At 41.7% G+C, this 26273-nt stretch overlaps 1 protein-coding gene and 1 long non-coding RNA gene across 2 annotated transcripts in view; both read right to left on the minus strand.

The window, feature by feature from the left end:
• Positions 1–2378: 2378 nt before the first annotated feature.
• On the minus strand, positions 2379–10662 carry LOC310851791. Its single transcript, XR_014567815.1, has 3 exons — positions 10605–10662; positions 7432–7505; positions 2379–2515 (listed from the first exon to the last, which is right to left on the minus strand). It is a non-coding gene; the product is annotated as an uncharacterized lncRNA (long non-coding RNA).
• A 6967-nt stretch (positions 10663–17629) lies between these two features.
• RRAS2 (RAS related 2) overlaps positions 17630–26273 on the minus strand; it is a 32922-nt gene continuing 24278 nt past the window's right edge. Inside the window, exons 2-6 of the mRNA XM_083716229.1 lie at positions 24209–24296; positions 23672–23774; positions 23083–23191; positions 20221–20339; positions 17630–18887 (exon numbers count right to left, since the gene is read on the minus strand). Coding sequence (XP_083572355.1) covers positions 18800–18887; positions 20221–20339; positions 23083–23191; positions 23672–23774; positions 24209–24296 — 507 coding nt within the window. The 3' untranslated portion in view covers positions 17630–18799. The remainder of the gene's footprint in view (positions 18888–20220; positions 20340–23082; positions 23192–23671; positions 23775–24208; positions 24297–26273) is intronic.

Here is a 26273-nt window from a genome sequence, read left to right on the forward strand (position 1 = left end):
CTTCTCAAGGCTGGTGAAAATCCTGCATGAATTCAGTTGTGAATGCCATGGAATTTCTTGAAGGTGGGTGGGATACAATCAGAGCGAATTCCAGAGAAGCCGTGTTAACCTAATGCAGTAAAATCAATTTATTATGGTGAATCTGAAGAGACTAAACGAATTGCCATAATAAAATGTGTTTCAGGTGCTATATGATTCCTTGTTGATTTAAATGTAACAGAAATATTTAAATGGGGAGCAAGGAGGAAATGATGGCACATAATCACTGTCATCAAGAACGAACAAGGATCCTCAGGTGTTTTGTGGGACTTATCCACACACACACACACACACACACACACACACGACACTCCTGGTAAAGATGATAAATACTGGGCAAAGGATAGTTTTACCAGAATCAAATAACTTTAAGGGATGCCTCTTATTACAGAAGATCACAATGTCCCCTTGAGATACTTCAAATGCTACATTGTCCCTTATTTATGAAATTTTCACAAGGCAACTCATTCTAAGAATACTGCATGAGGCTGTGTTTCAGCAGCTAGACATTAAATCCTTTTGGAAGTCTGGTTTTTATAGGGCACCCTTTATTTGTTAGAAAATCACTTTTGTTGCCAAGGCAGGTTGAACATTACAATCTCCATGTGCTGGCAGTGTGCATTCCCATTAAGTTAACCTATCGAAAGCAGAGAGAGATAGAGAGAGAGAGAGAGAGAGAGAGAGAGAGAGAGAGAGAGAGAGAGAGAATCACAAATTTGGTTGAATGGATTACACGGAAATGTTTCTCCAAAGGAGAGACACAGTATATTCAAGTAACTGTGAAATGCATAATGAGGAGTCTTCTAGAAAGGCTTTTATACTTTGTACTCTGCTGCCCCAATAGCTTTAACAACACATGGCTTCATTATTTATTTTAGTATAGGGCTATGTTTTTTTTAACACTATCATGTGTAAAACAGATGGTCCTGGTATATTATCCACAGACCGCTGGCTCCAAAGATCACAGCCTTTTGTGTGAGCGTAGCCTTTAAGGTGGTGTGGAAATGCTGGGAGATTGTTCCTGCCTTCCTCCTTGCCAGTTTAATTATGTTCAGCGCAGTGATAACACAAGTTTCTCCAGCACACGCATACATATTCGGAAAAGTGACCGAAGTGAAGTCATTCCTTTGAGATGTGCTGGATGGCTGTTCCATTCAGTGTGTTGCACCATGAACCATCCATGAAACAGAATAATTGGCCGTTCGTACTCTAGGGCCCTTTATCACAGCTGAGGCTCTGCTCTTCCGCAATCGGCCAGAAGTGGAATTCAAACGGTGGTTGCACTGCGACATTTATTGCAGCTATATTTCAATATGGGTCTGCAACAGTCTAGTAGTGCCTGCAGGCATGCTCCTGTTTCATCCAAAGCAAGTCCCATTCAGTCCCGTGGGACTCGTTCCGCTACAGGGTTAATTATTAGCAATAATATTATGAATTATTATATTATTATTTGTATTCGTTTTATTTTTGTTCCTTGCTGCACCCATGCAGTTGCACACCAACAGGAGAGAAGGCAACAAATGTTTTATTGTCATGCTTGCAGCACTCTGGCTGCTTGAAATTAACGAGGAGAAGTGGATTTCCCCAGGTGCCGATTCCTGCCGCCGCCACCAAGCTCCTTTCTGCATCCATGGAGAGCAAGCTGTGGCTGGGCAGTCTTGGATATGAGTATGAAAGGGACTGCAATAGTGCAGACACTGCTGGTTGCTTTGACTGGGCTTTTCCCACACGAAGGGGCAAAGACTGGAAATAACACAGACAGGGCTCTCTCCCTGAACATCAGCTACAGCCAACGGTGACTAGATGAGCAAACACAAAGATAGGCAGAAGTGGACACGGCCAGTGCCAGATTTACATATAAGCTAAACAAGCTATAGCTTAGGGCCCCACTCTCATGGGGCCCCCAAAAAATGTAAAAGAAAAAAAACCCTGGATGTACATTTCCAAGATATAAGATAAAAAACAAATAAAATAAAACCTACATACAGCAACAGTGTTTTGTGTTGTGTAGGCTCCTATGATGTAAGTAATGGGCCCCACCTGCTAGCCTGCTCCATAAAATATCACTGGTTTGCTCATTTCTATATCAATTACTTAGACAAAATACATATTGTGTTCTGTGCAAATGGCTTTAGATACCTATTAGGTCCATAAATTACCATATAGCATTTATTTACCACAAAAATTGGCAACAATTTGTTGTTGACAAAGGACAGCTGGACATATAAAGGGCCCCATTACCTTCAGTAGCTTGGGGCCTCATCGAACCTAAATCCGGCCCTGGACACTGCACAAGGTGAGACCTGGTGGGTGCAAAAGTTTCCATGGTACCTGCGCAATAAGATTCTTGCTGCCTCCTCCACCTTTTGGCTTCAGGAACCTGCTGCTCCCAAAGATGAGATGGGGAAGGCCCCCCAGAAGTGATTGGACATCATCTCCCATCAATTGTAACCACCGTCATGTGTCGTAGGGTTGGCTGTGAGGAAAAATAACCCTCAAATAAGATTAGCCACCTTTGCAATAGAGGGTGTCAACAAAACCTGCAAATGCAGTCTGTCTGAATTGGTGACCAGCCAACATTTTCAGATGCGGTGGAGACCTGAACAGGCAAGAAAATAGTGCAGTGACAAAATGGGGGTTGTGTTAGTGCTCTCTGCACCAAATAAGGAGAAAATCTTGTCAATCAGCAGAACTTCATTAATATTTTGTTCTGTGTATCATTTCAATTCACACCCTAAGGCTCTTTTTAGCCTCCTATGCCAACTTAAAGCTTCTGTTATTGGTCTCAGCACCTTTGTTGAAAATGACTGCTAAATAAAACAATCAGAAGTTCATGCGCGCAACAGCTAGATTCATCTCTAAGATTTCCAGTACAATGGATGTCATACTTAAGGTGCCTGAAGTATCTCAGTGATAAATCTGCTGAAACAGAATTGTCATGTAAGAGCAAGCTGTAAGAATGTAATGTAGAAACTCAAATAAAGGCCCTGTTTCTCTATTTGAACTCTTCTGATCACACACTTAAATATGCCCCCCCCTCTCTCTTTTAAGTACAGTGGTACCTTGGGTTACAAACGCTTCAGGTTACAGACTCTGCTAACCCAGAAATAGTACCTCAGGTTAAGAACTTTGCTTCAGAATGAGAACAGAAATTGTGCAGTAGCAGTGTGGCGGCAGCGGGAGGCCCCATTAGCTAAAGTGGTACCTCAGGTTAAGAACAGTTTCAGGTTAAGAACGGATCACCACTACGAATTAAGTTCTTAACCCGAGGTACCACTGTATCTGAAAGAGAAAAGAGCTTTCATCAAATCTATTTTAAAAATTCATGTTACGAATAGATGCTAAGTGAACCACCCCACCACCTCCTCCTTTTCCTCCCATATACTTCCAATGTATTGCTCTTACTCTGGATTCACCCCAAAATAGGGATTTGATGCATATTTGAGGACCACATGCAGCTTTGTATCATGACTATCATACACAGTACAGGAGAAGATGTGATTTCATGCATTTCACCAACAAAAAGTATTTCACTCTTTGCTCAGGAGAGATAAAAAAATACTGTGCCAAGAAAATAGTAATAATACTATTTATGCACTACAGATAAATAACTTTTGCAGGCAGTACTAACCAAGGGGAATCTGAATGGCTATCTTATTCAACATGGCTCAGAATAGGAGGAGGTATGAGACTGTCCTAGCTAGGCTGTCCTTTTTCTCAATTTGAATCAAAGTTGGCTTTGTGGGTGTGTGAATCAAAATCGAGTATGTTATAAGATGGGTATGGGTATGTTATAAGATGGTTATGGATCATGGCCAGCATCAACCCATGCTGTTATCATCACTATTAAGAGGAGAAGGATACACTGTAAAACCAGCAGAGGGCATATCAACTGATCCCTTCTCTCCAAAGCAATGGGAGCATGCTCAGTGACTTGCTTCTCTGAGAACATTGCAGAAGTCAGCCAAGAAGAGATACTGCATCCAAGAATTCAGTAGGCTGTAGGCTATGAAAGCACAAGCCACAACAAATGCCAGATTTTAAGGAATAACAATAACAATAATTAATTAATTTATACCCTGCCCATCTGGCTGGGTTTCCCTAGCCACTCTGGGCAGCTCCCAACAGAAGATTAAAAACATGATAAAACATGAAACATTAAAAACTTCCCTAAACAGGGCTGCCTTCAGATGTCTTCTAAAAGTTGTTGTTTATTTCCTTGACATCTGATGGGAGGGCGTTCCACAGGGCAGGCACCACTACCAAGAAGGCCCTCTGCCTGGTTCCCTACAACCTCACTTCTCACAATGAGAGAACCGCCAGAAGGCCCTCGGAGCTGGACCTCAGTGTTCGGGCTGAATGATGGGAGTGGAGACGCTCCTTCAGGTATACCAGTCCGAGGCTGTGCTATCATGTCCTTACTGCTTCATGTAGGATCCAAGGCAATAGAAACATGTTCCCTAACTAAGGCTGCCCAGCTTTTGTTAAGCCACCAGCCACCTCCCAAAAGTGAGTTCTCCATTGTTGATACTTAGTCCATATTTATTGTGTGTGAAGATTTGTCTGTTTTCACTTCAGTGCAGCTTTCAGCACCATAACACTGTGCCAGCAACAATTCTCAGGTGTATTTAGCGCAAATAACTCAGCTGAGATGCACACAGCAGAAGCCTCAAATCAGCCCTCAGGCTTGGTAAACAACTAGTGCAAACAGGTTTCATTAACGCTTCTCCCCACAATGGCACTAACCTCTGTTCGGTGAGAACAATGCAATTTGGATCTGAGAATGGAAACAGCGGCAGCCTAGCCTCCCCTTTGCCTATTATCTGCAGACACTTAGTTGCTTGCAAGAAGTGGGTTGAAATTACTACAATTTGGACTAAATGTGCAGAGAGTGTCAAGGATGCTAATCTCACCTGTTTTCCTTAATGCGCTCCCCCAGAGCATTTACAGGTGTGTGCTGGGAAGGTGATTAAACTGATTTGTAATCCTTACAATGCTTTCCAAAGCAACTGATCATCCTTTTTTAAAAAATAATAATGGTATGATTGCTAGTGATCAGTGGTGGAAACAAAAGCAAATGCAGATGGCAGGCAGGCAGAATTACAGAATTCAGATCACAGAATTTGATATAATAATAGTAACTGCAGCAGCAGCAACAACAACAACCAGCAAATTCTGTTAATGAGAGTAACCTGGTTCAAAATTACATCAGATCATAGTTTAATAATGAATTACTATTATTATTATTATTATTATTATTATTATTATTATTATTAATACCCCACCCATCTGGCTGAGTTTCCCCAGCCATTCTGGGTGACACCCAATCGAGTGTTAAAAACAATACATTAAATATTAAATGTAACATTAAACAAACAATGATTTAATGTGAACTAGCAGCATGCTGTTCCAAAGTTCCCATGATGCTCTTCTTCTACTCCTGCCTGCTATGGATGAACTATGCCACAGTTGGGCTTATATAATTTGAACCCAGGCTCATGGTCTGTTTCCTCCAAACAAACCGCAACTCATAAAATCAAGGTTAATTCCTCGCTGACCACTTCTGGGTTTGGGGGGGAGGAAAACCGAACGTCCAGGTTCAGAGGACATGACAAGCCAGCCTCTGGCTTGCTTTGTCTGCAGTGTGGGAGCAGAGTGAGGAAGAGATGCTACAGGAACTTTTACGCACCAGCACATTGCTTGCTCTCATTAAATCATTGTTTTAAACTATGGTTTAATGTGACATGCAACGTAGGCCAATGGCTTCGTTTCAGAGGATGGGGGGTAGAAGGCCAGAATGTGTTAGTGATGTTCCACTAAATCTTTCGCAAATGCAGTGTAGCATCCCAAAGTTTGAGGGTTTGTTATATGGTAGCGCAAAGGGAGAGAATCTCAAACCTGTGGGCATGAAACATCCCTCCAGGCCTCTCTTTACAACCCACCACACTTGTCACTGGCTCTCCGCACTGGCACCCTCCTCAAATGCTTTTCTATGCCTGGAAATGGTCCCTGAACTCTTGATAATGCCTCTTGTTTTCCTGGAGGGAGGATGGGGAGATGTGGTGTGTGAGAGGAATCCAGCAACATCCAGAGGGCTCGTCCCTATTTTCCCACAAGCAAAGCATCCCCTTGTTTTGCAGCTCCCTCACCTGCTTCCAATTTTGACAATTTATGCCCTACAACTCAGGCGTCTGCTGTACGAGGGCACACACTGGTGACGGCACAAAAGGGACTAGATGCCCCTTTACAACTTGCTTAACTGCAGAACAATGCAAAGATGTAGAAGCAAGGAAATATGCAGATCTGCCAATTCCCCGCTGCTCTGAGCGCTATCTTAAGCCGCCGGCCCCTGTGACTACTTGGAAATCTAACATTTTTAATCCACTGAGCCTGCCGAGCAGTTTTTTGGGGGGGAGTGCAGAGGGCTGTTGTGAAAAGAGGGAATCTGCAAAAATGAGCTTTGCTAAAAGATGAGCTGCTTCTTAGTTCATATATGTGACACGGCAAGCGTGAAATCACCCAACTGCTGTGCTCCTTTAACTATGATCCAAGACATGTACAGTGGTATCTCGGGTTACATACGCTTCAGGTTACATACGCTTCAGGTTACATATGCTTCAGGTTACAGACTCCGCTAACCCAGATATAGTGCTTCAGGTTAAGAACTTTGCTTCAAGATGAGAACAGAAATCGTGCTGCGGCAGCAGGAGGCCCCATTAGCTAAAGTGGTGCTTCAGGTTAAGAACAGTTTCAGGTTAAGTACGGACCTCCAGAACGAATTAAGTACTTAACCCGAGGTACCACTGTATTTGCTTTTCTCAGTGTACATTTGGAGATGCAGGCAGCTGCCTTAAACTAGATCAGACAACTGGACAATCTAGCCACTCTGACTGGCAGTGGCTCTCCAGGTTTTCAGGTAGGTGACATTCAGAGCCCTGTCTATGGGGGATTGAACCATAGCTGTCAACTTTTCCCTTTTTTAAAGGGAAATTCCCTTATTCTGAATAGGAATTTCCCTTAAAAAAAGGGAAACGTTGACAGCTATGGATTGAACCTGGGACCTTCTGTATGCAAAACACATGCCCTTCCATTGAGCTACAGCCCTGTTAAACAACGTAGGTTTTGAATAAGAGACTGTCTGGGTCTCTGCTCCCTTTTACAGCTCACTGTTTCTCAGACTAACCTGCCGCATGGCATAAAGCACTCAAAGCTTTCTGGAGCAAGCACAACGTAACAAACATCTGAGTCAATGTGGTTGCTGGTTTTCTCTCTTCCTCACACACACAGAGTGCAATTTGCTTTCCTGCTTTGATCACACAACAGGAGGATGAGAGACCTTGCAGGAAAATCCTGAACATGCCTAATTGGGAGTTGAACCCCACTGTGGCTTACTTCTAAGGCCTGTTTTCTCACATTTTGGAAGTAGCTTCATCGTGCCAATCCAGTATCATTAGATCCAGACAATCCTGTAAAAGAGACCAAACATGGTTCCTTCCTACATCAGCATCAATCCATGTTAATTATCAACACCCTTATCTAACAAATCTCTCTCGTGTGTGTGTTTTAAAAAACCCAGTGCAGAACAGAATCTAGAGTAGGTTCTAGAATTTCTCTAAAAGTGTGAAGTTATACATAGTGCATTACACCATCAGTAGAATCAGTGTTGCTGTGTTTTTTCATAATACATGACACAGATTTTTATTTTTTTCAGCTCCTGCCTGTTAGGAAATAAAATCATTCTTGTGCTTCTTTCATTCTCAAGCGCTACCCAGTTCTGCAGAGCTCTTCCCTGGAGGCTCTCCTTGATTCAGTACTCAATGCTAAAAAGATTTCAAAACTGGAAAAATCACATACATATCAAGCTTGATGCTGGCGCCCCAAATTCACCCGATGTCCAAATAATGTCCTTAAAGAAAAAATGCTGTTTTCAGACAAATTTGTCAAAAGGAAATGACTGATTGGGGACCAAACCTCTTATGGATGACCTCAAATATTTGCTTGTATCAGAGCAACTCTGAAGTGTGAACATTTCAGTGAAATGAGGACAAACAAAATACTGTACTACAGTATTTCACACTGAGGTCTAAGACCGGAAGCTGTTGACCTTCTCTTTACACAAGAAATAGAAAGCTGACAGGGGTCTCCACACAATGGCTACATTCACACCTTGCCTTTAAAACACTGTAATACCACTTTAAACAGTCATGCACAAAGATTCCTGGGAGCTGTAGTTTTAGATGCTGAGAGTTGTTAGGTAAAGATAAAAGGACCCCTGACCATTAAGTCCAGTCGTGGCCGACTCTGGGGTTGCGGCGCTCATCTCGCTTTATTGGCTGAGGGAGCCGGCGTACAGCTTCCAGGTCATGTGGCCAGCATGACTAAGCCACTTCTGGCAAACCAGAGCAGCGCACAGAAACGCCGTTTACCTTCCCGCCACAGCGGTACCTATTTATCTACTTGCGCTTTGACGTGCTTTCAAACTGCTAGGTTGGCAGGATCAGGGACTGAGCAACGGGAGCTCATCCCGTCACGGGGATTCGAACCACCAACCTTCTGATCGGCAAGTCCTAGGCTCTGTGGTTTAACCCACAGCGAGTTGTTAGGAGACCCTAATTTCTCTCACACAATTACAGTTCTCAGAGTGGTTTAACAATCAATCCCTCTTCACAAGGAACTTTGGGAACTGTAGCTCTGTGAGGGGAATATTGGTACTGTAACAGTTCTCTGTATACTTAACAAACTACAGCTCCCATAATTCTTTGGGGGGGAGCCATGACTGGTTAAAGTGATATCATAGTGCTACAAATGTGAATATGGTCAATGTGATTTCCATATGGGTGGTATTTTCAAGCCATTGCCTCTCTCAATAGTCTGAGATGGTGGAAGCTATAGTCCAGCAACATCTGGATGGTCACAGATTCCTTGTCCTTGTCCTGAAACCTGGAAATGCACTATAACACCCTCCTCCAATGGGGTGCCCCTCAGAGGTTTTGGATTACAACTCTCATCAGCCCCAATGAGCGCTGACTATAGTTTCCCCTGTCCTAGACCATTGGCCAAGCTGCTTGGGACTAAGTTGCAGTCCAACAATAAATGAAGGGGCACATATTCCTCATCCCTGTTTTTTTTTTTAAAAATAATAATAATTCTAAATTACATTTTAAAATATTCATTTAAACAACCTTAAAGCAATGACTTCCCTTTTTCTCCTTCCATGGTTCATTTTGCATATTATACATCCCTGCATATTTTACATGAACTAAAACATTCAGTAATCCATTGTTACATCCATCACTGGAAGTTGAATTTATCTTAATAATACCAGCATTTCTAAATAAAGACAATTTTCAGTAAACATTATATTCAGTAAACAATATATTCAGTAAACATTTCCCAGTTTTCTTTAAATGTGCATTCTTCTTGTTCCCTTATTCTATAAGTTAAGACTGCAAGCTGCACGTAGTCCATCAGTTTAAGTTGCCATTCTTCTTTGTTTGGGACCTCGCTCATTTTCCATGTTTGGGCTAACAGAACACGGGTTGCGGTGGTAGCGTACATAAATAGCCTTTTTTGACACCTAAGAATTTCCCTCTGAATTATCCCCAACCGAAAGGACTCTGGGTTTTTTGGAAATGTCCTTTTAAACATTTTTTTTGATCCATTATATATCATATCCCAATACTCTTTTACCCTTTTACAAGTCCAACCTCATCCCTGCTTTAAGACAAAGCCTTGTTGATGGCTTCGCTAACAGCAAATACCAAACCTCATGCTCAATTGTATCTTGAACTGCAATAGACCTCATCCCAGGCTAACAGATGGCTCTGTATTAGTCTCAGTCCTAACAAACCTTTCCATTACTGTTGCCTAGAAGAGCAAACATGCCACTTAGGCAAAGACAGATGAAATCATGGCTAGAGAAAGGAACCTCGCTGAGCAACTTTGGGTTTGGGGTAGAATTCCTAATAAGAGGCAAAAGATAAAGGCAGATGTGGCTGGAAAACCATGCTCTTCACATCAGCTACCATAGAACAAAATAATGTGATGTTGCTTCCATACAGGGTAATATCAAAGTAGACTAACTGGGCTTACTCTACATGACTAATGTTGGCTGTTACCCAAAATACAGGTGGATGCTTGGAACATTTGTTGATTTGGTCTAATCACAATTTAGGTGTCCTTGTATCTGCTTAGAATAGCTTCTGGTCCCAATTTTGTGGTTATCTTAATGGTGTCACAGAGGCAATTAATAATACTTCTTGACAAATAATAATAATAATTTTATCATTTATACCCTGCTCATAAGGGTTAATCACCCTCACTGACAGGGATTCCCCCCCACACACACCAATATTTATATACTGTGCAATCGTAATAAAACCTCAAAATAGTTTAAGAGTGAAACAATGACATTATCAATGAAAAAGTACTTCAAATGGTCAAAAAGTAACTGAAATAATACAGTAAATCCAGATTAAAACTGCTTCTAGAAGCAAGAGAGGACTGCAGAAAAGAATATATATCAACCTGTAGTGCCAAACAGAAACAAGGAAAAGCAATGGCACCTTTAAAAGATGAAATGGATCTCCCTTCCCTCTTCCAGCAACAAGGGCTTTGCTTTTAATGTAACTGTGTTTAGCAGACAGCCTATATACAGTCCTGTACTTCCTTGCCAGCTTGCACCTCCCCTCTCCCACTCTTTGCTTGCTGGAACCAGAAATATTCAGCCCGATTTGAAGCTCATCCAAGCTCGTTCTCAACTATGTAATTATTAAGCAAAAATTCTGCTGCCTGCAGTATGTTCAAGGCCCCCTCTGCTGGACAAACTGTTGATTCAGCTGTCAACAGTTAAAGAAAACAATTGAGTCAGAGTTCCTGGCACACTCGACAATGCAAAGAATGCTGTATCTAAGCAGGAAGACAAAGGAGGCTGTGATAGAGGGAACCTAATACTTTTACAATGCCCATTCTACTCAATCTCCGGCATTGCCATATCTGAGCCACAAATCACACCCTGCAGCAGACCTCTCCGAAGCAAATGTAAATAAAATAATCCCCATTCTTTAGCCTTTGCTTCCTCGCCATCCCCAGACTACTGTGTTCTTATAAGCCTTTTTATCAGGCTGCATAAAAGGTGTCCTCTGAGGCCTAATCCACCTCCCTGAGTTCTCACGCCAATGAAAATGGCCAAGTGCAAACAAAAGTAAGGGACTTAGTGTGTGAGGGCTTAGTGTGTGAGGACTTAGTGTGTGAGGGAAGTTGAGTTTAGGTGCAATTTAACCTTGGCTGGATGGGACCCTCATAAGTCTCCTCCCATATACCCATATTTGGATCTGGAGTCTTTCAGCTGCAGATATAGATGAGCCTATAAATAGGATTAGGCCAGGTTCAACTCTGACTGGGAAGGATCTCCTGCTCTGTGGAAAGCTTACAGCCAGCAGTGGCTTCTCCTCACAGGTAACAAAAAAGAAGAACAGACCCATGCACAATTACTCTTGTCATTCCATCTTGGGGCCAAGGCCTCAAAAGGGCATCATATGCATAGGAAGGAGGTGTGGGGCCACATAGACCCCCCAGGAGTCACAGAAATTTCCCTACCCCCAATGTCCAGGCATCAGGAAAGGAGGATGTATGCAGAGGAAAAGCCTGGGCTTTCTGTGCTATGCAGGACCATCTTGGAGCCATATTCATTGCTTCTACTGTTAATTTTAATGCATATTTTGTGTTGTGTAAACCACTTAAGAAGTTTGGATGATTAAGCAGCACATAAATCTCAAAGCAGTGATATATGAAAGCAGTGGTGGAAGGTTACTTAGACTTGGGCCAAGCTACCAAGAATTGAGAATTATTGGAGAACAGGTGAGGTCCCTACAGACTGGAGGCGGGCAAAAGCTGCCCCCATTTTCAAAAAGGGGTACAAAAAAAGACCCAGGTAACTAATGACCGGTGAGCTTGACATCGATGCCAGGGAAGGTCCTACAACAGATAATTCAACAGTTGGTCTGTTAGCATTTAGAAAAGGATGCTGTGATTACTAAGACCCAGCATGGGTTTCCTGAAAAATAAGTCATATCAGACCAATCTGATTTTTTAAAATGGAATTACAAACTTGGTGGATCAGGGAAATGCTGTGAACATAGTGCATCTTGATTTCAGTAAGGCTTTTGACAAAGTTCCCCATGATATTGACAGTATCGAGGGCAGCCATCTTAGCAGTTAGCCATCCAAGCATTTGCCATCAAAACAAATGAAACAATTACATTATAACAGGGGTGAATTCACATGTCAGCCACTAGTTTACTTCACCTCCTAAAAAACTTGTAATTGCTGTTATAAAGTCTAAGTCTCTTCAGCAATTTTTCATGTGGTAAAGTGCCCCCTTTGATATGCCATCCTTATGGAGAGGAAACGACTTGGATGCATATTCTCCAAGTGGAACTTACTTGTTTTTAAGCCTAATATTTTGCTACAATTGCCAAGACTGCCAGTCACAGCTGACAAGCTGATACATTTTCTCACCTTAGTGCCTGTTTACTTACAGTGAAGCTTACCTGAAAAAAAACAAAACAGAATCCTTTATTAGCTTTCAACTCCCCTGAATGGGCCTCAAATTACAGTTGGTGATCTGGCCATTCTCAGTGTACAGAAAAGTTAGATTTCATCAGGGCTTGACGTTACAGCAATCCAAAAGGGAGGTTTTAAAAAAGCACACCTGTTGGCACAGGCCAACTGCACCTGTTAAGAAAGTTCAGGAATTCTCATAATACTTAAAAGTTCATTCAAAATAGCTTTATGCTCTTATTCCGGAAACCACATGCTTTTGCTTCTCTGTGGAAAATAGAAGTTAAGACAAAAACATTCCTCAGTCAATGATTTAATTCTTCAGATTTCAGACATTTTCCCTACATTCCTGGGTGTTAATTAAAAAAACCAAAAACAAACCACAGGGAGTTTTCATCATTTAGTTCCAATATGAGATTATTTGACATACAAAGTGCTGATACCAGGGTTTGAGGTTTCTTTGTGGAGAGGAAGATTGATTGATTTACCATAAATTATATATAATCTGTCAGGTTTATATCTAAACCTCCGCTCAGAATACAGCTTTTGATTGCATTCTAACTTTAAGCTTCTGTTGTGCAGACTGCTGCTTTTCAGATGATTTTGTTAAGTTTCCCTGCTACCGTATTGGCCCAAATATAAGACGCACCCGCATAGAAGCCACACCCTTAAAATCCAAGGCTTATTTGCCCTAACTATATCTATTAATTTGTCAGATAAGTGAATCCATTTTAGATGTAGCTCATCTTGTTAAGAAAAAGACAAAAGGGAAATAGATCTAATAGGACACCCAAGGATTAAGCTTTTGAATTTACATAATAATCTTAAAACGCAGGCACCTGTTCAACAATTTGGGTACAGAACAAAAAAACGCTACACAAAAAAGGGTTAAGAGATCCCATTTGTGCAAGTGGAGGGGGGAATGCCAGTTTGATAACACGTTGAAACGCTAACAATTTTGAGACCAATCACTCCGAAAACAAGAAATCATTCTACAAAAAACAAAAAAAGAATTCTTCCTTTCCACATGGAAGAACTGAGATAACACAGGGGTGAGGGGGAGGAGAATAGCCTTTCTATTTATTGCCTCTTGAGGCTTGTTCATGCTTGTCAGTTTTACTATTGAGTTCTCAAATGCCATCTTTTGCTGCGTTGATCAAATCTTTCTGTGTTGCATGGATCTTTCCCAAACATCTTATCCAATAATTTTGTACCAATCCTTTGTTTCCACCATTTGCTTTGAACAGCCAGGGCTGCTGACCATGCACTGCTATGCTATTCTGAGATTGCCACTACAAATGCTAATCCTTATGTACTTTGCAGATATGGAAATCTAATATGGGGGAGTGACTAATGGGTAACATTTGCACCAGATGACAATGTGGTAACATCATGGCACAATTTGTGCCACACCAGACATTACGAGGAAGAAGATCGTGTAGCATCTAATACAATCCAATGTCCAAGCCCTAGAATGTCACTGGTATTTTTGACATTTGAAATCTCTCTCTCTCTTTCACACACACACACGCACGCACGCGCACACACACACACACACACACACACACACACTTTCTCTCTCTCTCTAAGACATCACTGTGTTGCATTAGCAGAGCACAGCACTAGATTGACTAACATCTAGAGCAAACTGTCCCTGCCTTCTTTCACTTCTCTAGCATTGAAGTGCACAGTTGACACCATGCTATTAAGAACAGATGCGGCTCTTACTCCAGAAAGAGAATGCCATTGTGCTAATGGTATTGAATGAGCAAAGTTTGCATGCATAAAAAAAAAGATTGCAGTGAAGTTAGAAGACAACAGGCCATACACTGAGTAAAGTTGAGTCCTATCCTACTTGATAGAATCATGGTCAGGTCTACACCTTTGTTAGAGAGCTGGTGGGAGTTAGATGCTAGAACAAATTCTCCACACCTCTTGATGTCTCTTCTGCTATTATTCCCAACAATCAGTGCACCACTTCAGAGCCATTTGGTGCCATTTATACCAAAAGTATTTTGCAACTTTGGTCTGCACTAATAACCAGAGAGTGGACAGCAACTGGTGCTTCAGTGAGAGATGTGAATTCTGGCCCAATGCCAAAACTGAAAAATAAAGACAGGTGTACAGAAAAGTTGTGTCTTTTTGTTTTTTGTTTTGTTTTGTTTTACAGATTGCTTTCAACCTTCAGAATTTCTATTGGGCATGCATACTGAAATGAGGTCATTCGCCCCTTGACAGACAGACAGACAGACAGACAGACATAGGAACTCAGACTAAATGCAGGAGACAGTCAACTCCAGTTTACGTATTGTGCTGCTGCTGCAGTTGCCCTGCATGAACAGCTGGGATATTGGCTGCATCCTCTCCCATCCTGTATGAAGCGACTGAGTGGAGCCAGAGCCAGTTTCTGTGGTTGCTGAGAAAGGCACACAACTGGGACACCAGTTGCTCTTTCTGGCCAGCTGAAGGGGCACTGGATGCAGCACTGCTAGACATCTCTCTCTCTCTCTCTCTCTCTCTCTCTCTCTCTCTCTCTCTGCCCTTCACTGAGCAACCTGAACAGCAGAAGGCATGTACTGCATCAAGGGCTAAGCAAGAGAAAGGAGACAGGCAGCCGGATTCAGCCCAAAGCTTCCAATTGTTTTTTCATTCCCATGTACCCACACAATTCCCAACTCTGGAAGTATCTCATTTTCCACCAGATAACTAAAAAGGTGTAGGTCTGATATATGAGAGAGAGAGAGAGAGAGAGAGAGAGAGAGAGAGAGAGAGAGAGCTGGTTGAAAATGGAGTTTGTACAATAAGTTGCCACAAGTGGATATCAAAAACCAGGACGATTTCCAAATGCATTAAGCACCTTTGGCTGTGCAACATAACTTCTCCTCCTTACCCTGTGTGCCCCTAAATCTGTTGTGAGTTTCCTCCCATATTTGGGGCGGGGAGCAGGGAGATGAGGGAAGGCAAGGCCTGTTGCAGACCCAACTGTTTAGTTGGTTACTATCCCAGGAGGTAAGGTAAGGTAAGGGACACAGTGGCGTTGTCTAAACCGCTGAGCCTCCTGGGCTTGCCATTCCAAAGGTAGGTGGTTCGAATCCCCACGACGGAGTGAGCTCCCATTGCTCTGTCCCAGCTTCTGCCAGCCTAGCAGTACAAAAGCATACTAGTGCAAGTAGATAAAACAGGTACTGCAGCAGGGGGAAGGTAAACAGTGTTTCCATGGCTTCTGTCATGGTGCTCCGTTGCACCAGAAGCGGTTTAGTCATACTGGCCACATGACCCGGAAAGCTGTCTGAGGACAAACACCGGCTCCCTTGGCCTGAAAGTGAAATGAGTGTCACACCCCATAGTCGTCTTTGACTGGATTCAACTGTTCATGGGACTATTTTTATTTATTTTTACCTATCCCAGGAACACAAAACAGAGCCATCTTGTGCAGTGCGTACCTACTTGTTGATTCAAAGTGGTGAAGGAGTTTGGCTTCTTCCCATTTTGGATCTTTTCCAAACTGAGGCCTGCATTTTCTAGTGAACAACCTTCCAGGTGTTGCAGACCAGTGGTTGACGGCTACATTCCAACCACACAAGGTTAGAGGTTCTCTCTTCCCTTCACATTCACACCCCTACCTATAACCCAGGCAAGCAAAAGGTCATCTCAAAAATGACTATTCAGATTCTTCAGGAAGTTTTGGGAAATGGGCTTTAGGCTCATGCATTACTCTCCTCCCACTGGTGGTTGGAAGGGAACTACGAAAGTTATCTTCTGGCCCTAGGAGATAATAAAGTAAATACCAATACAGGTGAGCGAAGGGATCACAAATAAGGTCTGGGAAGATCAAGGACTGAGTACATGAGTCTAAGATCTGCTCCTAATCCTCTTCAATGAAGATTCGAGACAAATAAGGGAAGACAATGTACAAGCTTACTTTGCTTGTACATGCACTACCTTGCCAATTCTCCCATGATTTACTTACAGAGTGACACGCTCATTAGCCAAGAGCACTTGTGAAGTTGGTCCCAACTTATCTGGCTCTGGATAAGGTGATTTGTGCTTTTGGAAGGATGGGAGAGGAACAAAGGACATAATTAACTCTGCACATGAAGAGGGCTGAATCCTCATTGGGACTTGTGCCTTGAAACTGCTCGTAAGTTGAAAGTTAAGAAGCACCCTGGTTGATACAACTATTACATATTCTACCACCACAGACTGGTTTCACAATGGGGTTTCTCCTAAAACAAACTGAACACAAGATTCCAATGTAATTGGCATGTGCCTGTGTACCAAATACTTCTTTCCGCCCAAGGAAAAGGCGAGTGGGGCGGGGGCTAAATCTAGTTCCTTACTCTCTTTCCCAAAGAGTTGGTGGTGTGATTACAGGTTTTCTGCACAAGATTTACGAGTGTAGCAGAGGCTCCAACTGAACTGGAAAGAACCCTTTATGCAACCTCTGCTTGTGAGCAATTTAAACGTGTTCTACATTCAAGTTACATTTCAACAGCCATGAAGTATCTGCTTGCAACAATTTAACAGAGCATTGTTTTACACCAGGATGGGTTGTCATCTTTTAATCAGACAGCTCTTGAGCTATTTTAGCCTGAAAATGTGTAAGCCCATATTACTGTTTCAGAAACTGGTCTCTTATCCTCTCCAAACCTTGATCCAGTGCTTAAAAGAAAATAGACAGTGGAATTTCTCTTCCCATAAATGACTATATCCAGTGCTATTTTCTAGAAAAAGAGATGCCGGAGCTCACCATGAACTTCTTCCTTGTTCTCTTAGAATGGAAATGGTGCCCACCTGAGTGCTGCCGGAACTGAGCTCCTGCTGAAAAAAAGCCCTGACTATATATCCTATTTAATTTTAGCACCTGAACTAATGCCAGGGTATGTTTAATAACCTGCTTTATACTTTTGGTGAGGTGACAAAAACTGCAAATACAACCCAGTATTTAATGTCACAGAATAAGCCTGAATTATTTGGCTACATTTTGCGTCATTCAAAGTTGAACAGCATTCACAACTGAACAATCATGTAAAGGTTTGTACAGTTTAATAGTCACATAATGGTCAGTCATTTGTAAAGGTTATGGAAGGCAATTTGAAAAACATGACAGTTTAACAGATACATCGGGCAGGCACATAATCGGCCACTGGTGTATACAACTGGAACAGAAAAGAGGTTCTACCACAGTTCTGCAGATCTTGCATTAATTTTGTCAGTTAAAAGTGTACTGTGAGAATTAAATACTCATCTTTACATTTACACGTTATGCCATGAAAGCATATTTGCTTACAAACATATAAAAATACTTGTTAACTAGTTTGATAAGAAAATAATGTATAAAAGTATATAGCAAAAAACATTTAATCATCTGACAATGAAAAGAGAAAATTCATCTTTTTTTTATCTTACATCAAAACAAAAAAACAAAAAAACAGCTACAGGTTTAGTTTTCTTGAATCCCTTACCTGGAAAATACAAAAGGAAGACACAATTTATTCCAAACCATGATGTAAAATCTTCTAAAACTGAAACAAATGCCCAAGTCCAGAGTGAGCACAGGTATTTGGCCACATAGTTGTAATAATAATAAATCCTGTAGCTGTTACTGGAGCCATAAAATAAATACAGTAGACTGTTGACCACTGAAAAAGCTGCAGCATAAACAAGAGCTGAAACACACACAAAAAATCTTTACTGACAATGAAATTCAGTGTATTGGCTTCCTGTAAGGCAAGCTGAATTTTGAAGTCTAACCTACCAAAGGGTAAAACCTTCAAATCCACTTTTTAAAAAAATACTCTACATTTTGATCAGAGGATTCCCTCTCAAGTGTAATTAATACAGATGTCACAAGTGGAAAAAATACCCATACCAGCAATGCTTAAGCTTGACTTCAATACCTTGTTTAATATTGTTTTGTTTCCTTTGTGAATAAAACTCCACAAGGTGCAAGCTTCTTGACACAAGAGGAGAAAGAAACCAGGAAGTATTAAAAGAAGCCTTAGTGTTTTGACATCTGCCCTGAGATGACTAAGATGTCTTCTAGACTGGGTCAGCCTTGTTCTTTTAGCCTAAGGCTACTTTGGTGACCATTTATACGACATGCACATATAAGGCTAGACAAAACACCGAGACACGTAGAAAGGTAGGCAGAAAGGTAGAATTAATCTGGCAGTTGACAGCTTGGTTCAGAGGATTCTTAGAAGATGACACAATGACATCCTTTCTTGTCCTTTTCCTTCCTTGTCGGCTCTGGGGAAGGAGGGCATTCTTGCTCTTGAAATTTCCTGTGAATGAAGCAAAAAATGCCCATAGAAACAATACACTCCAGTCCAATGCAATTCCATATATAAAAGAGGCACTAACTTTGCTTTTCAACTGACCCTAGATTCCTCTGCTAAAAAATACAGCTGCATTGTCAATACAGACCATTGTCCATTTCTCTTAATATGCATAGGTCTGAAGATGAAAGCAGATTTCATCTTTTAGGAATATGTGTGATATTATTGCAGCAATGCAGCAAGCAGCCGAGGTATTCGAGGGAATAAAGAGACCCTTTTAGCTCCCAGACTGATGTGTTTTGTGGAGATCCGATCAGGTTTTGTGGAGCATTCACTGTTGGCAATACTTGAAATGTCTCATCCTAGCCTCTTCTCCCACAGCATGGTGACTTCTGTCAATGCTTGGTTGGAAAGGACTGTAGAAACAGCCTAGGTTGAAGGCTTCACCCCTTCTAGAGGCCAGATGCACAGCAACAGCTGTCCCATGCCATAGAAGTCCCTGGAGTATCCTAATACACGCTTGATGTAGGTGCAGCTTGATTGTATAATGCTATTGATTACTAGAACTCAAAACAGGAACATAGGCAACACATCCCAATAGGAGTATTACTGAATGAAAAATGTGCTCAAGTTAAAGTAACGGAGTCTGATGTGTGTAGCTTTTCAAGATATTTTACATTAAACAGCAAGTGTTCCTGCTTATAACACTTTTCTTTTTGTTATTAAAGACAGGAAGCTTGAGATAGCGAAAGGCTTTCCATCTACCCTGATAGACTATGAACAAGAGAAGTGCTCACTTTACGCTTTCCTGGCAATGTCAGGCTAACAGAAAAACTACATATCCTCATTAAGGAGATTTTTAGAAGGTGAACTGAACACAGTGTTGTCCTGAAGGAAAAGGGTAGTACTGTAGAAGAACAAGCTGAGTCAGTGCCCAGTGTCAATGTTGCAGTTCCACAATACATTGTCTATAACAACACAGGGGTAAATATATTATATAGGACAATTCACGCTGGAACTCTTGGCAACATTAACATTCCCCATTACATGATACTGTTAAATGACCCAGTCATACAGTGACAACAGTGTCAAGGTGGATACATTTAAACAAGATGAAAGGGAAATTGCTACACATCTGCCAAAAGAAAAAAGAAAAAGTGTGTGTTCCTATGTGCCTCACATTAATTCTAGTGTTACAAAAACATAGTAGTTTACATTTTGTTACAGTATTCAGGCACTTTCCCTATACAGAGATATCAAAGGGAAGCTGTATTTCTTTTCTTTCTTTCTTTCTTTTTGTTAAAGTGCATTTCAATATATTTACAATACATGGGCTTACCTTATAACTCTGACAAGCTCATGAAAAGCTTGGTCTACATTCAGTCGTATTTTTGCTGATGCTTCCATATATGTTACCTTCAGCTGCCTTGCTAGTTGTTGACCTTCCTCTTGCGTTACCTGAAAACAAGCCAAGATAGGATACACATTCAGCAATCTACTGATGCTTTCCAACTGGCTGACTTAGCTAATGAATACTCTCACCACCTACAGCAATTCTTGCATATTACCGGCGCTGCAGTCCTGTGCAAAGGCTTCCTCAACTCTGGTCTTTGTTAATATGTTAATTAAATACAAATGCATTTTTAAAATTTAGAGCCCAAAGCACTGTATGTTTAAAAATGTGAAGACAGAGCCTAAGAAGGCTTAGAATCAAATTGTTTCCATATAAACTTTGAATGTAGAATTTATACACTGAAGTGTTGCAACTAAACACTGGCCTCAGATCAGTAGCCTGAATGTTGCAGTGACTGAGAAGATAACAAAAAATATGAGGAGCCCAGCCAGATCAGACCAATGGTCCATCTAGCCCAGCATCCTGCTTCTCCATAGCAGCCAACTAGCTGTTTTGAAAAACACCATTAGCAGGGCATGAAAATAACGGCTCTCTCCCAGGCTTTGGTCCTCACAGCAGGTGGTGTTCAGTAGCATGCTGCCTCTAAGCTGGAGGTAATTTATAGGTCATCATGAGTACAGTGGTACCTCGGGTTACAGATGCTTCAGATTACAGACACTTCAGGATACAGACTCCGCTAACCCAGAAATAGTACCTCGCGTTAAGAACTTTGCTTCAGGATGAGAACAGAAATCGCGTGGTGGCGGTGGGAGGCCCCATTAGCTAAAGTGGTACCCCAGGTTAAGAACAGTTTCAGGTTAAGAATGGACCTCCAGAACAAATTAAGTTCTTAACCCAAGGTACCACTGTAGTAGACAATGCACTGTGGAACTGAAACTTTAACACTGGGTCTAAATTGAGTTCTTGCTCCACTTCCTCCAATAACACCTATCTTCTACCTGTGCAGCCCAAGTCACTATGCTAAAAAAATGGAATATTAAAACTATTAGGAAAATTTGAACTATTGGATCCTGCAGTTACTGGATGCTACAGGGAAAGCAGTGCCTTTATTAGGCGACATTTCTCTCAGCACATGATTAAGTGACCTCCTTCCTTCATGCTGGGGACATTTGTAACACACACGTCCCTCTTGAAGAAGGTATGGAAGGGGGTGCACTATTTACTTAAAATATTTCTTACCAACACTTTTCCACAAGGTCCCAGGGAGGGTTAAAACAACAGAAAGTGTGCTTATAAAGCTATTGCAATTAGAAAACACATAAAACCATTCATAAATTAAAAAGGAAGGCATGGCAAGCCACTCCACCTGACCCACATTAGTTACTATTCCAGTACTGCAGCTTCCCTAAATAAATTTGCCTTGATGTGCATGAATTTCCACATAATGTCATTGGTGGTAGCCAACTAACTCAGTGTGTCAGTGCAAGGGGAGGAGGTATGTTGCACAAGCAGAAATCCTTGCATTGACCAAACAAGTTAAGTGGATGCCACTCATTGTGTTCAGTGTATTCATTGTATGGCAAGATACATGCCATAGGATTCAGCTACCTCGGAGCTGAGCACAGCACACAGACGTTTGTTTAGGGTTCTGGAATAGTCTTGATAATGTGCCAGCTCTCAAAGTACTTTTCAAGTTGTAGATAGTGCTTGAATAGCTTGCAAGATCCAAACAGATGGGAAATAAGAATACATACTTGTTCATAAAAGTGACAACTTGACTTCTTGCATTCAGAATGGAAACCCCCCTTTTACTAGAGGCTACACTAGCTGTTAAGAGATGGTCCTCCTGGGCACACTCTCATGGGATGAGTAATTGTTGGTATGGCAAGTGTTGTAAACATAATTGAAGAGAGACTCATGCGTTGATAATGATGTCATGGATCATTGTCTCATCCTCATAGATTTTGACCTGAATCATTCATATGGCAATTACTCAGGGAACAAGCTGAGTTAACGTAGAAAGTGCAACATTATAATCAGGAAGACCAGTTTCCTAAGCCACTTCCTAAGTATCAAGCCTCTTTACGGGAACATGTATGTATCCACTACAGATGTCCTTATCTTAGCACCCATTCCTCCAAACAAGGACTGTGTCAGATCTCCTTTATAGCCACTTGATGCTAAATGTCATTGACAAAAGGGATTTGTTCATCACCAGAGTGTCTCCTCCCAAAAAAACTACAGATCAGTCATATGGAAATAGATAATACACAATAATGGTTTGGGCCTACGAATTTCATGAGAGCATATCCTGTGGCCTAATCCAGCTGACTGTGGAATTTATTGTCACAATCATCTTCTTGCTATTACTGGTATAAGAAAACTGCCTTATACCAAGTCAGACCACTTTATCTAGCTCAGGAATGTCTAGATTAGAGATAGGCATATGGCTTCAACCCAGTTCCACATGGCATCAACCATTATGTGGCCATTAATCTTATTTCATGCTGATGTCAATGAGGGGTGAAATAGGAATAGCAGAAAGAGAAGGGGTGCCCTGACCGCATCTGGTTCCATCTCTGCCAAACGTTTGGCTCTGATCCCACCAACTATTGCTGGCCTGGGTTCCATGGCGAATTATCGCAGAAGGAATGTGGCTCTCAAGAGAGAGAAAATATTCTACAATTCCAACCTGCCCTGTTTAATAATGGCTCTCCAAGGAGTTTTCCCCCAGTGCAAAGATGCCAAGAATTGAACTTGGGGACTTGCATGCAAAAGTTATGCCACCAAGTTCCCTCGAAAAAGGGAGATCCCTTTTTCAAGCTCTGACTATTGCCAATAGGTTACCTGTCTCTGATGGTCCAGGTCTGCTTTGTTGCCAACTAGAATCATAGGGAATTCATCACGATCTTTTACTCGAAGAATCTGCCTTTGAAACTTATAGATTTCTTCAAAGCTGGAATAATAATAATAATAATAATAATAAATAAACAGCAGCAGCATGCTAAGAATCCACAGCTTCACAGTTAAGGATTGCCTAAGGCCATCTAACAAGTATTTGCTGCAGAGATGAGATGCAAACTGAAGATAACACATACAGACCCACCAGCCCAGCAGGTATCCCAAGACCTTGTATTCACCCACTAGAATTGTGTTACCTTCCTTTAAAATGCCAACATGATTTTGAAAAACTCTTGAGTTCCACCCCCACCCCCACTCCCCAAAAAAGTGATTTGATTTATCATGTGGCAGGGGGACTGTTTTTCAAATAACACAAGTCTGCAATTCTCTTGAGCAGGCAGAACTCTGGATTCTGACCCTACAGTTAATTCAGGATGTTGCAAGCCACAACCCCATTTCAGTGTTATTCTAGCTCTGCCCCTACACAATCCAGGTATTGATCCACGTTTTGCAGCAATTTTGTTTTTTGCCTTACCTTCCTCTATCTGTGACTGAGAAAACAAGCAGAAAGCCTTCTCCTGTCCGCATGTACTGTTCCCGCATAGCTCCAAACTCCTCTTGGCCTGCTGTATCTAGGACTAAGCAAATCAAGAAGCTAGTTAATTTTACAGGCTAGCGAGGTAGTGTGTGAGAGAGGGGGGCGATGTGCCTTAAAGCAGCAGAGCTCAGGAAGGGGCAGATGTTGTTCCCATCCCATGCCTGCCCTGTTTAACCTTATAAATTAACCCTACACCACAGCCTAGTGTTGGCAAGCCAGCAATTTAATATACAGATACCCACATCTGGTTAAGCCTTTAGCTTCTATATTAAGAGGTTGAAAACTGTACCACAAAAGAAAGGGAGAAAGGCTTGGCCTAGTAAATGGCTAGATCACAAAGTTATTACAGTCTCTATACAAAGTTAAGGAAAATCAGTTTTAGTACCTGTATCAACAAGAGAGCAAATATACATTCTATAGGCCAGTGCAAATTCTGTAGAGGGTCAATCATCATCATCAACAACAACAACTTACTATCCAATCTTGCTGCCCTCTCATCTATCACACATTGTTTTGTGTAAGAATCTTCAATTGTTGGATCATAATCTGTAACGAAGTAGGACTGCAGAGAGAAAAGAAAAAACAGAGTTACTTTTAAGCCCATAGCACCCGCAAATGCTGTTTCTCATGTATAGTTTCCATCTGCATAGAGAATGAATGCAACCTTTGCTGACGCCTGGCAAGTAATTTCCTGGGGACTGATATAGCCATAAACAATGTGAAAACTGGCGCTAATACGCCCAGGAACTTCACCAAAATGCTGGAGAGGGTGCACTTCCACAGGCACATACCTCCACATGTGGTGGGAGTGCCCCAAAATCCAACTATTCTGGACAACAGCCATACGAGAAATATGTAAAATAACTAGGCAGGTATTAGACATCACCCCAGAATTGGCCCTACTAAGCATCTTCCAAGACAACAATGCCCAATTACACCACAAAGAACTCATAACCCACCTACTTTCAGCAGCCAGAAACACCTTAACCAGACACTGGAGAGACCTATCAGGAGTAAGCATGGACCAATGGCACCAAATAGTATGGGAAACAGCCCTACTAGAAAAATTAACCAATAAACTGAAACTGACACGGGGACAAACAGAAGAAGACGCCTTTACCCTGGTATGGCTCCCCTTTATCACATACACAGCCCAACAAGACAATGACAATAATCCACCAATAGCATACAAATCAATATGGCTAACCTGATCAAAAACACCCACCCCACTCAAACACAAAAACAAAGATCACCACAGCCAATCACAAACAAACAACCACACCCTAGGCCAAACCCAACCTCTCTCACCACGAAAGAAACACAAATGAACAGCAGAGAACCAGCATGAGCAACGCTGACACGAAACCCTACATACATTAAGCAAAACAGAAACATCGCCACCCGACCCAAACCCCACCCATCTTCCCCCCCTTAACCCCTTCCCCCCCCACTAATGTCTCAACAAATGAAACTGATTTGTAAAAACGTTACATGGAAAAAATACGAGAGACATTACACATACTTCCATAAAACAAGAAAATCTTTAATAAAACAACAAAACGAAACAACAATGTGATCATATACCCACCCCCAGGGTGAGCAGCAAGATTGTGAGAAAGAAATGGCTCCAGGATTACACTAAGAATGGTGATACTACTATACTCTAGCTATATAGATGTAACTGACAATGCAAGATTAATCTGGAATAATTTGTGGAGAAATCCAATTTAGATAACCAAAAAATTTCAGAGGGTTACATTCCAGAATGTTTGTATCACTGCTACCCAGGAATGGCTGAATTATAACCAGCCAAGTGGGTTCCTATAGGCAGCAGTCTTGCTTCTCTAACATTGCAATGCAACTATGTGGGTTACATAAAGATACTGAGCTTGGTTCCAAGCGCTACCACCACCTGTCTCTTCACTTTTCACAACCAAAGTCCTGCATATCCAGGATTTGACTTGGAATTGTAGGTGAGCCAGCAGAAACCAAGTCCGGACTAAAGCAATGACTTTTAGCAGGCCCAGGGGACTGGAGAGCAAGAAAGGAAGATATGGACACACTGCCATGATTGGGTTCTTTGACTGCTCAGGCTCCGAGTTCCAGGGAGCTCTTGAGTTCTGAAGTTTTGATACAGCAGTGTCACTAGGATCACTTTGTACATATTCCAGTTTAACAACCTTTTGGTGTTCTCTAGGTAAGACCAATACATTCTTGTTGGCAGTAGCAAAGTTTTAAGTACTTGAAAATTTGGCGGCCTGTCAGCTGGTGAGAACAAAATGATTGGAAGCAATCACTCCTGCAATGCATTCGCATTCATTTGTCAGGTGCTTCAAGACAACATAGCTTGCAGTCACCCACAAGCATTAAAAAGATAGAGCCCAAGAAGCCAGGAAAGCAACAGAGCCACACACATACCATCTTGCCAACCACCGCTGCTGAGTGTAAGCTGTGAGGGGGTGAGTTTACGCAGAGTGATAAGCAATGAAATCAGGGGTACAGACCCTAGTATAGTAATCCTCTCTCTCTCTCTCTCTCT

This window comes from Podarcis gaigeae, assembly GCF_964106915.1.
Source record: "Podarcis gaigeae genome assembly, chromosome: 1".
Taxonomy (NCBI): domain Eukaryota; kingdom Metazoa; phylum Chordata; class Lepidosauria; order Squamata; family Lacertidae; genus Podarcis; species Podarcis gaigeae.